Source organism: Columba livia, chromosome 8 (genome assembly GCF_036013475.1).
Source record: "Columba livia isolate bColLiv1 breed racing homer chromosome 8, bColLiv1.pat.W.v2, whole genome shotgun sequence".
NCBI classification, from domain to species: Eukaryota; Metazoa; Chordata; class Aves; order Columbiformes; family Columbidae; genus Columba; species Columba livia.
In genome coordinates this window covers 31,546,092-31,564,276 of record NC_088609.1, presented here as the reverse complement: position 1 = coordinate 31,564,276, position 18,185 = coordinate 31,546,092, and the positions used below count along the sequence as shown (strand labels likewise).

General features: G+C 44.3%; 2 protein-coding genes across 3 annotated transcripts in view; one reads left to right on the top strand and one right to left on the bottom strand.

Annotated features, from left to right (window-relative positions):
* Positions 1-9,475, bottom strand: part of PLA2G4A (phospholipase A2 group IVA) — a 102,251-nt gene extending 92,776 nt beyond the window's left edge. The window contains exon 1 of the mRNA XM_065072806.1: positions 9,292-9,475. The gene's annotated coding sequence lies outside the window, so the exon portion shown is untranslated. The remainder of the gene's footprint in view (positions 1-9,291) is intronic.
* A 476-nt stretch (positions 9,476-9,951) lies between these two features.
* Positions 9,952-17,229, top strand: PTGS2 (prostaglandin-endoperoxide synthase 2). Of its 2 annotated transcripts, XM_065072809.1 has the most exons (11): positions 9,952-10,189; positions 10,583-10,699; positions 10,809-10,952; positions 11,402-11,545; positions 12,007-12,188; positions 13,009-13,092; positions 13,266-13,512; positions 14,509-14,795; positions 14,957-15,104; positions 15,252-15,583; positions 16,953-17,229. In XM_065072809.1, the coding sequence occupies exons 1-11, from the start codon at positions 10,138-10,140 to the stop codon at positions 17,001-17,003; spliced, it is 1,788 nt and encodes a 595-aa protein (XP_064928881.1). In that variant the 5' UTR covers positions 9,952-10,137; the 3' UTR covers positions 17,004-17,229. The 2 variants fall into 2 exon arrangements, with proteins under 2 accessions (XP_064928881.1, XP_064928880.1); XM_065072808.1 differs by lacking the exon at positions 16,953-17,229 and having other exon boundaries at positions 15,252-15,872.
* Positions 17,230-18,185: the final 956 nt, after the last annotated feature.

Sequence of the window (18,185 nt, the reverse complement as noted above, 5' to 3'; positions counted from 1 at the left end):
GCGGAGATTTGTCTGGGAGCGGGAAACAAATCAACCGATACCGTAATCCTGTTTGTGCAGCGGTGGGCAGCAAATAGAAGATTGATGTTACCCGGATTACCTAGTAATCCCTGCTGTGCAAAGTGCTTTGCATGTGTTGGGGTTTTTTCTTCCCCACTCATTATTGCTCAAAGTGTGACAATAATTAATATATGACTCCTCACAGTCCTGCCTTGATGTCATTTACATTCATTAGTGTTAAAGAGCAGGGGATAAGGAGCCTTGGGCAACAGGGCTAATCGTTCTTACCATCCAAGTGGAACGACAGAAAGTTCTACACATAAATATTTCTCCTCTTTCCTACCCTCTGGAAAGTCTATAACCATTTCAAAATCCCCAAGAGCTAAGTTACACCACCTAAGAACTGCTTTGCATGAAACACTGTGTATTTAATTGATGGGGCGGCTATTTCCAAGGAATGTACTGAGAGGAAGTTCTCAAGGTCTTGCTTGCCACATGCCGCTTCCATTCGTGGCCACCCCGAGATGCCCACGGGCCTGACCCACAATCATCCGAGTTCACCGAGTCCAGGAGAGCGGGTGGAGAAGCCTTTTGGGAGCTGCGTTTGTGGTCAAAGCGAGCCATGGAGCAGCTGTTTCCATACAATCCGTGGCCATTCCCTGCAGAAACTGAGTCTAAAGGAAGGACACACACGGCACAGAGTGCAGCACGAGCTGAAACTCTTCAGGAGCTGCAGGAGACAAGTTCACTGGGGCCAGCAGGCACTGAGCATCCCCATCATGGTGGTGAAATACTTCAAGAGTGCCCTTGTGTCACTGTGCCCTTGTGGCCAGGAAGGCCAATGGTACCTGGGGTGGGTTAGAAGAGGGTGGTCAGTAGGTCAGAGAGGTTCTCCTGCCCCTCTGCTCTGCCCTGGGGAGACCACACCTGGAATATTGTGTCCAGCTGTGGCCCCTCAGTTCCAGCAGGACAGGGAACTGCTGGAGAGAGTCCAGCGCAGCCACCAAGATGCTGAAGGGAGTGGAGCATCTCCCGTGTGAGGAAAGGCTGAGGGAGCTGGGGCTCTGGAGCTGGACAAGAGGACACTGAGGGGGGACTCATTCATGGGGATCAATATGGAAAGGGTGAGTGTCAGGAGGATGGAGCCAGGCTCTTCTCAGTGACAACCAATGATAGGACAAGGGGTAATGGGTACAAACGGGAACCCAAGAGGTTCCACTTAAATTTGAGAAGAAACTTGTTCCTGGTGAGGGTGGCAGAGCCTGGCCCAGGCTGCCCAGGGAGGTTGTGGAGTCTCCTTCTGTGCAGACATTCCAACCCGCCTGGACACCTTCCTGTGTAACCTCATCTGGGTGTTCCTGCTCCATGGGGGGATTGCACTGGATGAGCTTTCCAGGGCCCTTCAACCCCTGACATTCTGGGATTCTGTGATTCTGTGAAGTTGCCCAGAGAGGTGGTAGATGAACCATCCCTGGAGACATCCCAGGCCAGGCTGGACGGGGCTCTGAGCAACCTGAGCTGGTGAAGATGTCCCTGCCCATGGCAGGGGGGAACTGGGGGAGCTGGGAAGGGCCCTCCAACACAAACTGTTCTGTGATTCTATGATCAGCTTGGCCACCATCTGACCTAGAAACCACTCTAGGTCCACCTCAAGCTTGTGATGGACTTCGCAATGGTCTGGAACCCGTCACTTTGAAGGAACCGGTGGTGGCTCACAGAAGCAATGACTCCTTGCAGGCACCAGCACAAAATCAGCTCCCCAGACAGAACTCTCCTATTTCCACCCCAAGCTGCTGGCAACACTCTACAAAACAATCCCAGGAAAACCAGTGTGCGAAATGGAAGCCCAAAATAGCACGCCTTGCCAGAACACGTCGCAGAGCCCTCGTATACTTAACGAGCTGCCTCTGAGGAGCACACAGCACTTCGGTGGCAACGGAGCAGGATTGCCACAGCTGGTGGAAACAACTGAACGAGAGCAGCTGACATGTTTTCGGTTGGGTTTGGATGATTTATCTTCTCTTCACAGAGCGTTAGGAGGAGAAACAAATCCCAAAATGTTTCAGAGAGCACCTCCGGGTAAATAGAAAAACAGTGGAAGAGAGTCACATCAATATTAAAGCAAATTTAAAACTGCACCACAAAGAAACTCTGGGTCTCATCTCTTACAGCCACTGCAGTGTTTGTATCTCCCTAGCTATTTTTATATTTTTGATCATTAGACACTTTCCCTCACTGAAAATTCCAGGGAAAAGGAATTAAAACCAGCGAGACTTTATTTCCTGATGAGTATCGCATTATTTCCTTCGGAAGTGTGCTTTGAAGCCCCACGAGCCAGCCAGTTTTTCATGCCATTACATAAAATGCCGTCTCAAAAAGCATAAAAGCATGTGAACAATTTCTCAATTATTTGCCTTTGCTTAAGAGTCATATGTCTTGGCAAGACACAACATGATGTGATGTCTCCTTCACAATCATCTAATCTCACTTTGAAAAAAGTTTCCCCAGATTTTCTCCCCCGAGCCGCACATTTTCTTGGCAGAACCTTCCTAGATAAAAACTCTTGTTCTGACCTGAGTAGCTTCACTCGCAATATTTCTTAAAGTGCCTTCAATTCTCACTGGTAACCATGAATAGTTACAGCCAAGCACTGAACATCATCGCTTAACAAGCTGCGCTTGGTCATACGACAACCCCCCGTGGAGTTACTTTAATACTAATTTGCTGATCGCAGTGAGTACAGCAACGTCACAACCTCTGCAACACTTGCAAAGCAGCGTTTGAAAAGCAGAGGACAAGATGAGGCCAGTTCATGCTTCAAAATAAACCTCCACCGAACGTTTTTATAGGCACTGGGGGTGTATCCACCCCGTCAGACTCACTCGAGTCCCACCACGTACTGAAAGCATAAAGCCCTACACACAAAGTCTGTCTTACACACCGCACACATAAGCTTTCACAATTACTCTTCACACGTGAGCTGCATACGTAGAAAATTTATTGTGATGAAACCCTGATGAAAACTCAGCGGTAGCTAAGAGAGCAAAAAATCACGATGAGACGTTACAATCTGGTACTGAAGATCATAAAAATAGCCTGATACTTGTATTAAGCGTGGCTTTAAAGACGGAAGTTTACAGCGAACTGCCCGAATTAACAAACCCATCTCTGCCCACAGAACTCAATTGCCCCTCACAGATGATTTATAGTTATATATGTGGCTATAGCTATAAATAATGTATATATCATATATACACGATGTCCCTGCTCACAGCAGGGGTTGGACCTTTGAAGGTCTTTCCAACCCAAACCATTCTATGATATATGTGGAGAAATGTTTGAAACTTGAAACCACGAAACCCGATCATGGTTTGTTTTATGCAGTTTACGCTCAAGTGCTGCTGCTGCTCTTTTTTCCCTTTTTTCTCCTTTGGCAAGTGATTCTATCCGAGATACAATACCTATCTCCATAGAAAGCACTGAGTTTCAGCTACATGACAAAGGAGCATTTGGATCACAACATTCTCTTAAGCATTCGATAAATACTCCTATGAACGTTGTATCTACAGGATCTGTGGACTTCTCTTAGTGACTAAAGGCAGCTCATCTTACGAAACTACAAATTCTCGGAAAACCTTCTAAACCCCAGCAAAGTAGAGGTTAATAGATGGAACAGCAGCTTTTGCTCTGCCGCAAAGGGATCTGGTAAACGCTCTTGTGGAAACAGAAAACAAAGTCCCTTCTTTGCAAACTGAGTGAGAAAAAGGATCAATGAACAGAACTAAATAAACTTCAGCACCCAAAGGGATGTTGTATGTAAAAGAGCCTTATGCCAAAACGATTTTCTGCTCAGTAAAACCTACTATAATTTCCTTTATGCTGTTTAATGCTGGGAAAGCAGTGGGAGGTCACAAAGGATTGGATTTGCATCAGAACGGACCCACATTCTGCTGTGCAACAAAAGATCCTGAAACCGGGTGAAGAATTCACTAAAAGTTGAGCAGGAAGTAGTTAAAATTCCAGCGTCTGCAATGAGGAATGTAATATTCGCAAATCTCCTCTCTATGGACAGATTTTTCCGTGGAGGTTTTCCACGGATAGTTTGATTGTTTGGATATACGATCCTTACTCTAAGCGGCAGAACAGCAGCAATTACCCTAATATGAGTTACAGCCGTTTGGTGAGGTGACAAAAAGCAGAGGAAATGTCAGTTGGTGCTTCTTTATGTAATGGAGTTACAAAACCTCGTGACGTCTTTTTCAGAGCTAACTGTGATCAAATGTCTACATAGGAAATGCAAAGCATATTGAGGCTACACAGAGCAGAAAAACAGGGGCTCTGCTAAAAAAAAACCCTAGAGAACTGAATCACAATAGCAGAGGAGCTTAATTTCAGGAGCTGGCTGCCAAGAAAGAAAACTTGTTCTTCTTCATTCAAGTAACAATGAAAAATACTTTCCATTCTAACAGGTACCATTCAAATAGGCAGAAAATCCCATAGATGAGTGTATTCAAACAAAGCATCTAAAAATTAATTGAAATGTTTAAAAAATCCATAGATCTGAGCCAGAGTGTGGCTGCCAAAAGCTTAGAGCTTAGGCTTATGGCCTCTTCATTTAAATTCACCATGAAAAGGAAGCAAAAGTCTTGCTGCCTAAAACAAAATGGGATAGACCAGGATGAAATTTTCAACGTTTGCCTCTGCCTCAAACTCAAAACATCATCCGGGGTAAAAGTGTTGTGCTTCATGCTCCATTAGTCTACGCTCCTTGGAAAAAGCTCGTCCTCGAGTGCTTTGAGCTGAGCTTAAGTCATTTAGGGCCTGTTTTTCAGGAACTCGTCAGGCAGGACTCAATTTGTGGCTACCAGGCTTACAAATGAGGAAAAGAATAATAACATCTAACACATTTTCATCTGAAAAACATAATACGCAGTTCTGAAGGCCAATCAGCTTTCATTTAAGATAACGTGAATTCGATGTCTAATCAGCAAAGAGCTTGGCCGCACTTTGGATAAGGCAGAGATGCAAATTTTAGCTGTTATTAATGAGCGATTCTTGTGGTTTTTTCCTCTCTAGTTTTGTGACAAATGGATGTTTACCATGTGCCCTATAACCAGGTTATAATCCAGGTAATTGGCAAAGAATTTGCGGAGCCAACAGACCTACCTGGGCAAACCTGGCCAGGATGCAGAACCATGTACAGGTGTCTCCTTTCGCATCCCACCAGTTACATTCGATAAAAGTTCACTCTTTTCACCTTAGTTTCACTTCAGACTTTAACTGAATCTGTCACGAATGTCAGAGGATTAAAACTAGAACTCAGCGACATTGATAAAAAGAGAAACATGGGAAGAGTTATGAGGATGTGGTTTACTCTAAGCAGATGTTAATGATAGAAATGACAATTTTCCATATTGGAAAACATCCTCCAAAACTTCTCTTGGCTTCCGAACAAAACACAAGCTGTGGATTTATGTGTCTTCTTCAGTATCCGGAGTGCAAAGCTAAGCTTATTTGAAAAGGAAGTAAAAACAGGGGGGCCCAGACTTGCTCAGGTCTTGCCTAAATCAGCTGTAGCTTTTTGTGTCATCTACCCATATTCTGTATATCATTCTTCCGGATAATTCACATAATTCACTAACGTGTTTCTCATCAGCAGAAGGCACCAAAAAGCCTTACAGACATCTAATTCCTCCTAAGGTCCTTAGATTTCCAACAACATTTTCAGAACATGCAGACTTGTTATTGCATCTTCACACCCATCAGCCTCTGAGTGCGTTTTTGCTTCGGGTGCAACGTATTAAAACCTTCTGTCATAGCGAACTTCAGAGTAAGCACATTTTGCAATAAAAGAGCAGAAAAGTACAGGCTGAAGAAATAAAACTGCTTCACTTGCTGGGAAATTACTGTATTATTTAGCATAACTATGAGATTCTTACAATCACAGAGGGCGGGGAAACATTCGAAACTTATTAAAAAAGATGGAAGGTAAACTCACTCCCAGTTTAAGTGCGAAGAAGCCACTGGTTTGAACTCTGTTTACTCCTTTGACCCAGCTGATACGAGGAGTCATCGAACGTGCACATTCGATGAATGGGTAGGGAAAAGATGTGTTTTCTTCCATTCCATTTTATAGAGTGCCTAGAAATATTGAACTCATGTTTCTGTGTGCGTGTGGCACGTACCATGCTTCCCATCAGGGCGAAAATAACCCTGGCAAGGCTCTGATGTGCATCTTTCTAAGTACAAATCAAAATATGCTTTTATTTGGTACTGTGCATCATCTACTCACTGTTTTAGAAACATACTACACAGGTGAAACTCAGCAGAAGTCACGACCATCCTGGTATCCAGACAGCTACTCGTGCGCTACTCCAGCCCTGTTCCAATGCGTAGAGTGCGATCAGCAGTGAGCAGAACTAGTGAGAAAATGGGGCTTTTTTCTTGGAAAAACAACCTTCCAAGAGATACTTTAAACAAAATCCTTTCATTCACAATTATGACAGGTCCGCAGCTTAAAGGTAGATGGTTTTGTGGTTTTCACCAAATAAGAATAAACTCATGTGCCTTCTAAGAACCTTGAGTTCTTAGACCATACAGAGAGAACCGCCAGAAAGCACCAGACAAGCAAAAATGCATTAAAAAGTCTTAATAAATGAATTTAAAACCAATTTGGGGAGGTAATTTATGATTATAAAGCGGCAAAATTATAAACATCTTGTTTTGACTTCCTTTTCTTTTGTCCCAGCAAATTATAATTCCAATTCATCTTGCCTTTCAGTTTAGCACATTTCTCTGACATCTGCAGCATCTGGCTCACAGCGAAAGCCCCTGGGAGTCATTCCCATACATCTGATGGCAAAGCGGTTTTAAAATCATACTTAACAGCGCAATACAATCTCGTAGGTCAAGTATTTGTTGAGTTCCACTGTTGGTAGCTACAATCTGAAATTTTGGAAGAACAAAAAGTATTCCAAACAATCAATTTATCTTTTTATATCCAAGCTACTTAAAATTACTCATTTTTTTTTCCCTGTGTTTTATTTAACAATTTCTAATGACAGCTTAACCTGGCAAAGTTTGGTTACAAAACAGAGCTTTATGTGGCTTGGACTGTAAGGGATTAAATGAATAGAGCTTATTCTCAAAGGAGGTATCATCTAAAGAAAGAAGAGCAAAAATGAATTGCCTAAATTACCTCCCCAAATTGGTTTTAAATTCAATTATTAAGACTTTTTAATGCGTTTTCACTTGTCTGGTGTTTTCTGGCGGTTGTCTCTGTATTGTCTATGAACGCGAGGTTCTTAGAAGGCACGTGAGTTTATTCTTATTTTGCGTCTCATCATTTATCACGCCATACAAAAAGAAACAAACACCCAGCGAGAGGGCAGCAATACTCATTGAACCCTTCCGCTTCCTTCAAAATCATCAAAAACAGGTCATGTGTGGTTCTGCCTACTATTGGGACGAAAAAGCCTATATCGGTTTATATTCCACTATCTATAGAATTATAATTCGCATGCGCAGTTGTTAAGAAAACTCCCAGAATGGTGGAGGCGAATTTCACATCAGGGGTGCAAATAATCCCAATGAGTGAGGAATTTACCGATTTGTCCCACTGAACCACAGCTACAGATAAACCGAATTAAAATAATCACGTTGCTGCTTTGAAAACGGTGCTTAGTGGCTGCGCACACTTTGCATTGCAGGCACCTGATGGGCTTTGCGAAGCCTCAACCTCCCTTCCACAGCGACGCCACACCGCAAAAATCATTATTATTAGAACAACAGCATCTGCTTTGGATTTCCAAGACTCAGAGCAAAACCAGAGTATTTTTCACAAAGGTAGTTTATATGCTAAAATCATAAAAACCATACCATATATGCTAAAATCAAACCAAACCAAACTACCCAGCACCTTAGTTGATGCCAAAAAACACATAAATCTCCACCTGGTGGTGGATCTCGCCACAGCAAACTATTCTATTTTAAAGAAAAATTCCCATTCTCACAGATAGTGGGTTCTTTATTCTAGACAATCCCTAAGCAAGCGGGGAAAGGCAACCATAGGAAAAACAGCGCCATAGTATCTCCCTGATTTTCCATGTTCTATCACCAGCCAACACCAGCCTGACGCCTCGTGTGGAAGGGGTTGTTGTTTGTAATAATTGAAAACTTTGAGGAATATCAGCTACCTGTATCCCCAGGGTCCTCCAAATCATAGCATAGTTAGCATCGTACTATGATTTTCGGGGTAATTAGCTGCGCACAATTAGTTCGGTTTTCCCCTTAACGTTGCTCGTTCTACGCCCCAGAAATGCTTTTTGGCTTCGCATTTTCCAATGCACCTTATTAAAATGTAACATCTCACTTGCTTAATGTTTCCACGCGAGGCTTATTATCAAACAGCATCAATAAAAGCTTCGTAAGGACAAAAATCAGTGTAAAATGAACACGTGGTGTCTACAAAGCCAGACTCTTGACCTACAGCACAGCGCAAATGACCAAAGCAGGGGGGATTTTTAATGTCTGTGCGTGTAAATATATAGATTTATACTATACGCCTTTTCCTACGCCAGAAGAGTCACGCAATTACACGCTTTCGTGCACCATTCCTTAAAACATCTAGGATGACCTACGGCTGATGTATACAAATTATTCACTAACCACACTACGATTCTTCTGGGCCAAAAATAAGATTTTGTTTAAACCCGGACCCAATCCGCCCTTCTGTAAAGTCACGGATGTGCAATTCAAACACAATCAGCGTCGACCCTCGGAGGATATTTTGATGGAAACAGCAATGGGTTGTTTTGTTTTGCTCGGTGCTGACATCAAGGGTGAAAGTGCGGGGAATGGTCAGGCCGCAGCGAGCCCCCCGCTGCGATTGCACAACCGGCGGGCAGCCGGCTTATTTCATAATATTCCACGCGCAACCAAGATTAAAAATAGAGCAGCGCACTGATTAAAAAACCATAATCTATGACAAAAAGGTGAAGCATCCTCAAATGGCAGCGTTTGAAGGAAATGAGCAAAGATTTGTTTACAAAGGGACTATCCAGAGCAGTGGGGGTGATTTGAAAGCAAAAGCACCGGGGGAAAGAAAAAAAAATCACTGGGCATTTCAAAATAAGATGCCTAATAATGGGATTTGGTCTCACCAGAAGCACGAGTTTATAGAAATAAAATGAATACGAGTAGTGTTTCTCTCTCCGGTGTGTGCGCTTTCCAGAGAGCCCCGTGAAAACGGGTATGGAGAACAAAGTGCCCCGACGAACATGTTAAAATTACCTCATTAACAATCTCGCGTTTCGAGAGCGCTGTGTCACCCAAACGCCGGTGGGACACCCCCTGCCCGTTTAATTTCTTCTGCTGCCTGACGGTTTTTATTGCATGATTTTCAGTGAGAAAAGCGCGGTTTGTGCCGCGGGGCGGGCAGGTCGGGTACCGAGCGCCGTTCGGCAAACACCACCTTGCACAAGGGGCAGTTTGGGGGGGTGAGGAAACCGGCGGAGGCGGCATTTCGGTCCCCAAGCAGCGGCAGCGCCAGGACGCGCTCCCCGCCAACCCGCCCTGAGGAGCCGCCGGCGGCGCCCGCAGGGACAGGGCGAGCCCGCGCTGAGGAGCCGCCGCCTCCTCCTCAAGGCCGCGGGGGACTCAAACACGCCGGCGGGCCCAGCAGCTCCCCCACGCGGGTGTTCCCCAAGCGGCTGTTTCCTCCGCGGCTACCGGGCGGGAAGAGCCGCAAGCTGGCCGCGAACCCTAATCCCCGCGGCGGCAGCGCCGGGGCACCGCGCTGGGCTGGGGGACTGCACTGCACTGAGAGCGCTGGGCCGGGGAGGGCGCTGGGCGGCGGACGGTGGCGGGATGGGGACAGCGCCTGCCCGCACGTCCGCCGTCACCACGCCCCCGCCGCCCCGTCAGGCCGGGCGCTGGGGGGCGGGCGGCCGCGGGCAGGTGGAAGCGGAGCGGCCGCCGCGACGGGGCGGGCCGGAGCGCAGTGAAATCTTCCTTTCGGAGTTTCCGGGGGCCGTGACTCACCGCAGGCCGGGGATAAATACATGAGCGCCTACCTGGCAGCAGCACTGAGCAATCGGCGCCGATTTCCGCAGCACACAGCCCCAGCCCCGCCGGGCCATGCTTCTGCCCTGCGCCCTGCTGACCGCGCTCCTGGCTGCCGGCCATGCGGGTGAGTCCGGCCACCGCCATTCAAACCAGCGACCGGGTTTCTTTCTGCTTTTCAGCTGCCGGATGGATCTATTTATTAACTGTTCGCGTGGTTTGTCCAGTAGTTGTATGGTAGGAAGGACGCCAGGCTTCCTCTGGCTTGTGTGAGATGATCCAGCCCTTGTGAGGGGGGTTGTTGCTGTCAGAAAACACAGAGCAATTCCTCTCCTTTCGTTAATAACTGTGACCTATGTGGATGTGTGCTCGTGTGTGAATGATGCTTGTGAAAGGATGCTCTCTGTCTTCCTGGTAAGCACCAAACTTCAGGGCATTGCCTACCTAGGTTTGAAAAGTTAGTTTAGCGAAACCCCGTAGCTGTTTGAGATGCTAACCAGAGCATTTGGTTTCATTCCAGCCAACCCTTGCTGCTCAAACCCCTGCCAGAACAGAGGGGTGTGCATGACAACGGGATTTGATCAGTATGAATGCGACTGCACGAGGACAGGATATTACGGAGAAAACTGTACGACGCGTGAGTATATTAAATACCTTTTCGTGGGGTTGAAACTTCAGAATTCAGTTCCAGGGTTGCAGATTGTTCTCACTAGCTAACTTAAAATAATCTTTCTGTCTGCTCGCAGCGGAATTCTTCACGTGGCTGAAGGTAACGTTGAAACCGTCACCAAATACTGTCCACTACATCCTCACACACTTCAAAGGAGCCTGGAATATCATCAACAATGTTCCCTTCTTGCGAGATGTTATTATGAGATACGTATTAACGTGTAAGTATGAGTTCTCTCTTCTAGTCCTCCTAACCGGCAGGAGCTACTCGTAGGACTCCAGAACATTGCACTTGGTTTATCTGCTAAAACACACCAAGGCAAAAAAATGCCAAAGAACGTGTAAGATTTCGGCATGTCGCACACTCATGTGAAATGTGCTTTGAAATGGAAATGCGTTTTGCTCTCTAATAAAATCCGGGATTTTGCTAGCATGACCTTTGCCCAAACGGCTCGTAGCTCATAGTTGGATCCAGTTGATAATCCGTGACCCAATCCTGTTATTCAGTAACTGTTATCCCACTTAACATCAATAACTGATAAGTGTGGAATTTCTCAGAGCAACTGCTGGCAAAAATATACAGAAGAGATCTGGCCCTGTGATTTACATTTGAGACCAAAATGTACAGTTTTTAAAAAATTAAATAACCTTTTTTTTTTGTCTTTTCCAGCCAGATCACACTTGATTGACAGCCCACCAACCTACAACAGTGATTATAGTTACAAAAACTGGGAAGCTTATTCCAATCTTTCCTATTACACAAGAAGCCTTCCACCAGTAGGACTTGACTGCCCAACACCAATGGGTGTTAAAGGTAAGGAATAAACCAGATGCATAATGCTCACTTCTAGGAAATCCTACTTATCGTCTTAGAACATACAATGAAAACTGCTTGTCTATAACTTTTTTTTGGTGTAGTTGACTTTAAGAATAGCCATGTTTCAGACAGACTATGTAAAGAGCTAAAAGATAGGCGTTCCTGCTCCAGCAGGGGGATTGGACTAGATGATCTTTTGAGGTCCCTTCCAATCCCAAACATACTGTGATACTGTGATAACTATTCTGGTTCTTGCTATTGAGTTACATGCTAAAAACAGCGTATTTAGAAGTTTCTAGTAAAATGAGGAAAGCGAGCACAGAAAAGCAGATAGTCCCCTTTATTTGTGTGCCGCTATCCTTCAATAATACACTGAAAGTCTTAAGCCTTTTTTTTGTTAGGAACAAAATTAAGTATTGCATAAATACCATTGTCTCAAATATCTCGCTCTCTCGCAGGCAAGAAAGAGCTCCCAGATTCAAAGCTGATTGTGGAGAAGTTTCTGCTACGGCGAAAATTTATTCCTGACCCTCAAGGCACAAATGTGATGTTCACGTTCTTTGCCCAGCACTTCACTCATCAGTTCTTCAAGACGGACCACAAGAAAGGACCTGCCTTCACCAAAGGCCTCGGCCACGGGGTACGATCAGAGTGACTTGATCATAGCTCTGTAAGCTGAACACAGCACTTAGTTCTCAGGAGCTCCTGAGCAGCTCGGATGGTACCTTGCAGGCTGTAGATAAACACGGGGGCACGTCCTGTGCAACGCTGTTTGCCACAAACCTGCTGTAGCTTCTCCTTAGGCAAAATTACAGCACTCGATAGCACCTCTTCCTGGGTCAGAACTGCTCACGTGCTTCTGTTTAAAGTCTCTGCACAGTGATCTGGATGGCTTTTTGTATTCTTCTCCAGAATTTGCTTTCACCTAAAGCATGTTAGATACATTGCGGACTCTTGCTGAGCTCTGGGCTATTCCTGTCGGTTGCAGAGAGCTGTATCTAGCACTGTAAACTATCTTGTGTGCTGCTAATTGGAGAGACTTAGTTTAAAAAGAACTTCGAAAGCAGACTTGGATTTAGGTTCTTTACAAAACAGGCAGTCTTTAGACAAAAAGCTCTTTAATATGTGTGTGCGTGTCTAAAACGTAAAGCTATAAAATATGTGTGTATATACAAAGAGCTGTCTGTGTAATAGAAAGCTGCTGACACTTTAAGCAGAGTCCTCTTAAATTGCCAGTCAGTTTTAAAACTTGCTCTTATGCAGAGACGGCTCCGGTTGCCAAGAAATAATTTGGCTTCATCTTAAATATCAGTGCATGATACTTATAAGGTAACAATAATATAATTTAAAGGTAAACATCTAAGGGACAAGCTCCTGTTGGCATCCATAGAAGTGGGACCTATCCTAAAATAGCAAAATATGCGACTTGGCTTCATCTTCCAAATGCTTTTATTTTATAGGTTGACTTGAACCATATTTATGGAGAGACTCTGGAGAGACAACTTAAACTGAGGCTTCTAAAGGATGGAAAGCTAAAGTACCAGGTATGTCTTATCTCAGAATTCCTGCCTTGTTGCCAGATGAGTTATTTCCTAAAACTAGCACTCTGTGCACGGTGTACTTGATCTAAAGTCAGTACTAGCAGAGTCAACACAGCTTAACTCGTAAGCATCATAACTTATGACTCTCGCTATGTTCTTTCTTCCTCCCCTGGCAGATGATTGACGGAGAAATGTATCCCCCAACGGTGAAGGACACCCAGGCAGAGATGCTCTACCCTCCGCACGTGCCGGAACACCTGCAGTTCTCTGTGGGGCAGGAGGTGTTTGGTTTGGTCCCGGGTCTGATGATGTATGCTACAATCTGGCTGAGGGAGCACAACCGGGTCTGTGACATCCTCAAGCAGGAGCATCCAGAGTGGGATGACGAGCAGCTCTTCCAAACAACTCGACTTGTGTTGATAGGTGAGTGTCCTTTTTACTACACGCAGCTATAACCATCTCCTGAGTGTGACGCTTCTACCCGTTACCTGCTGTGGCTGCTGTAGGTGTAGTAAAGAAAAAGAAACTATAACTTAAGTTGGTGTGTCAGGGCATAGGCCTGAGCCTTTGTGACCTGTCACTGGGATTTTGTAATAAGATACAGCTTCCTCCCAGCTGTGCCAAAGACAGAACTGAAGAAAACTGAGCTAAGTGATACTTAATTCCCTTATGTAGGGTTAACAGAACCGAAAGCAGGGAAAAGGCAGGATGCTAAGGTTCATTTCTCAGGGAGAAGTCGCGTGAGGCTACGTCGTGACCTCAGACTCTCCCATCTTGTGGGGCGTTTTGTGGGTTTTTTCCCCTGGGGTTGGGTCAGTTCAGGCATGCTTTAAAAGAAAGGCTGTGATTAAGTCTATAGCTCAGGAAGTTATGCAGAATTTAGTTTTACATACTTCTCCTGTCTAATTGTCTGCTCAGTGGTATTTAGTCTTATGTAAATGGTGATGAGCACTAAGCTTGTAAAAAAGACCTTGCCCAAACTGTGGCTGAAACGGCAAACCAAGGCGGTTGCGCTAAGCAGCTCGGGAGCTGAGAGTCGCTTTCAGATTCCAACTTTCTTCATAATCCCCTAGTTCTCTCCCAGAGAGTATTGTATAACTGAACACAATGTAGACAATGTGTTGTATTCTGTGGAACACCCAAGGAAACGTGTCTCCAGGGGGGAAGCAGGCTGTGGAAAACACTTCTCTACTCTTAAGTGCTGTTCCATCCCTTGCTCTTAGTCACATAAAATTACATGAATCATTTTCTAGAAGAGATAACAGAATGTTAAGGTGTGTGTTATGCTGATCACTGTAGTGGTGTGGGGTGTTTTTTCAGAATAATTTAGCAGTGGTATTTCCTCTCGGAGCAGGATAACCACCCAAAGGTTCTTAGGGGACCAGCACTAATATTATCTTCTGTTTCACTGGCCAACAGGAGAGACAATCAAGATTGTTATCGAGGACTATGTGCAACACTTGAGCGGCTACCACTTCAAACTCAAGTTCGATCCGGAGCTGCTGTTCAACCAGCGATTTCAATACCAGAACCGCATTGCAGCCGAATTCAACACTCTCTACCACTGGCACCCGCTTCTGCCCGACACCTTCCAGATCCACGACCAGGAATACACTTTCCAGCAGTTCCTCTACAACAACTCCATCATGCTGGAACACGGCCTTTCCCACATGGTGAAATCCTTCTCCAAGCAAAGTGCTGGCAGGGTAGGTGCTCTTAAATTGCTAGTGAACCAACAGGGACACGATCTGGGGGTGGGACGAGGGGCTAGAATAAAGCTATCCAAAATTAATCATCTACTATGAAGGTACAACTTCCTCACGACTCTGATCGGGAGATCTTACTACCTTTTATCTTTATTAAATAGGTCGCTGGTGGGAAAAATGTTCCTGCTGCAGTACAGAAGGTTGCAAAGGCCTCGATTGACCAAAGTAGACAAATGAGATACCAGTCCCTGAATGAGTACAGGAAACGCTTCATGTTGAAACCGTTCAAATCATTTGAAGAACTTACAGGTAACAGTTTTCATCCTTTCTAACAAGCAAGGGCCCCTGTCTTAGAATGGCTAATAGAGTCCTACAATGGACCTGAATGCGATAATGTTGCAATGAAAACAGGATTTATTTTTTCCACTAATGGTTTTTACCCTTCGATAATTACAGGAGAAAAAGAAATGGCGGCTGAACTGGAAGAGCTTTACGGAGACATCGATGCCATGGAGCTGTATCCAGGCCTCCTTGTGGAAAAGCCGCGGCCAGGCGCCATCTTCGGCGAGACGATGGTGGAGATGGGAGCGCCCTTCTCTCTCAAAGGACTGATGGGGAACGCCATCTGCTCCCCCGAGTACTGGAAGCCGAGCACCTTCGGCGGCAAAGTGGGCTTCGAAATCATCAATACCGCCTCCTTACAGAAGCTCATCTGCAACAACGTGAAAGGCTGTCCCTTCACCGCCTTCCACGTCTTAAACCCCGAACCCACAGAGGCGACGATTAATGTTAGTACCTCAAAAACAGCAATGGAAGATATCAACCCCACACTGCTTCTGAAAGAGCGATCTGCTGAGTTGTAACAATCCACCTATTTATTTATTTAACTACATTATTTATTCTATTTATGGCTTCAAGTGCTTAAAACCAAAAAAACTTGAGCGTTTTCGTGGTGGGGGTTGCCCTAGGCTCCCCTTCCATTTACAAAAGGGATTTTGTGTGTCTGAGCTCGACAGCGGTGAATCCCTTGTTTAAAGTCTTCTGTAACAGAACTATGTATTCCAAAGTGGACCAAGGTTCCAACTTTTTTTTAATGTTGTTTTAATACTTGACAAAGGGTCTTCGTGGGGTATTTTTTTGTCTTTTCACTTGATAGGTCAAATAACACTAAAAAAAAGCAAGTTATTGCCTACGCAACTTCTTAAACTTGAAAACAGGCCACTGAACTAAAAGTACAAGAAATTTTGACCTAGTGAAAACTGCCAGGAAAGATTATGAATTCAGTATGAGCATTCCAAAATTAACAAAAAATACAGATACTTGAGACTCATTTATTTATGTAAAGTCAGAAAATGCATTCCATTTATTGTTGATACTACCTCTCCCTCGTTGCAAATAAGGCACTTTGTACAGTAACTTATGTTGGGTTTTATGTGTAAATCTGCTTTCATGTGGCATTATACTTTTTTAACTTAATTATTTAAAGAAAACTCTACTTGTTCTTGAAGCATATGTCACAGAAATATTATTTGTGTAAGAGGAGGATGATAATAAGGTACTGAGCTTAGAAATAACTGACTCAGGCTGCAATACAAGGCTGCTTGTATTTTGGTATACGGATGTTTTATTGTGCAAGTTTGGGGAGGTCTTAAACTTAGTCGAAAACTAATGTTTTCTTTCAGTAGCTGTAGTTCTCTGGTCTACTTGATAACATGATTTTAATCTCACTTTAAGGACAAATGGACAGCGTAGCTTTAGTTAAGGACATGACTATAGTGTAGCTCTGTGTACCTAAAGCACAGAGGTTATTAGGGAATAGTGAAAAGCTGTGTGAATACACAGCGGGGAAATTAATACAGAATAGATCTCTCAAAACTTCAAGGCACTGAGACTTGAAGGTAGCTTGTCTCTGTCTACACATGCTGTACTCGTGACTTAGTTCTATTTATTGGGGGGAGGAGGGATGATCTTTTATTTATAACTTCTAAACAGAGGCATTTTAAGTAAGTGGCTTAAGCTTAAATAAAACTGGCTAGCTAGCACAAAATCTCCTGGACGTATTTGTCCTGGTCCAGCACTAAAACATAAGAAGTTACACAGGATCTTGTACCAGCACTTCAACCTTTGCATATAAGGGTATCTTTTTTTAATTTCTAGAGAGGAAATGTAGAAGATGATCTTCCCATAAAAACAGCTGGGGAACTATAGGTAAAAAGAAAAAGTCACTTCAGACTGGAATAGAGCAGCAACCTGGTATTCTGTGCCCCTGCCCAAAATTCCCTGACTACTTGTGGAAAAGGACTTGAGTTTTCTGTCTCATCTGAATCTCAAACGTGTTTAGAGGCTTGCGCATTGTAACGGCTCTGGCACTAGTGTAGTCGGACTGTGACTTCTGTTGATTTGTTTAGAGACACCGGTTACCTTATGCTCTGTAAGTTTGTAATTATTAGCACGAACAGCTGGATCGAGCCCTCCTATAGCGATCGATACCAGGGACTGATTTGAGGCGGTCTCTGGTATAAATGCTCTGGGAAAAAGAAGGGCATCTGCTTTTCCTTTTTCTATTTGAAGCACGAAGAAGGGCAAACCTTCAGTAGCCTTATATTAAAAGGTGGTCAGTACTGTATTTGCTAACAAGTGACAACTGCCTGGACACTTGTTAAACATGATTGTCATCCAGATCCATCTTTGGGACACACTTCAGAGCACCCTGCTACCGTTAACAAGGAAAAGTGTCTGGCTCGGAGTCGAAGGGAGACAAGTCTGGACAAATCTAGTTATTTTGGGGTAGGTAAAGAGGAATTCCTCAGCCCACATCACTGGAGCTCAGTTAGAAGCCGCTTCAGAAAGGAATCGCGTTCACTCTGCATTTTGTTGTACTCTGCAGCCACATTTCAACAGTCACTTACCTGTGACCCAACCTGCTGGGTTTGGCTGGGTTCAAGTTGCTCGTGATAAATGTGTATGGTTGAGATTATTTATTGAAAATTCTGTGAATTGTTTTTCACTTTATTTTTGTAGGATGAGAATGTTTTTAAAAAGCAAGTGTTTATATAAATAAATTGAAAACATTACCTATACGGGCTCATTTGCGTTTGATTTCCTTCAGCAATGTTCTGTATGAAACACATAGTTTGTCCTACTGGCCAGTCAAAATGAAATGGAGAATTCCATGGAATTACTAACACCTCTTAACAAAACCAGCATTAAATTCTGTCCTACCCCAAAACCAAGATGCCTGTAGGTTAAATCGTCCAAATACGGTTATTTTTTTCAGCAGTGAAAAGGGATTTTGCTGTTTGCAGCAGTGAAGGTGCCGGCAGTGCTCTCTGGGGTACCCAAGGGCTTCCGAGGGAAAGTGCGCTATTGGAGTTGCACTGAGCTAAGACT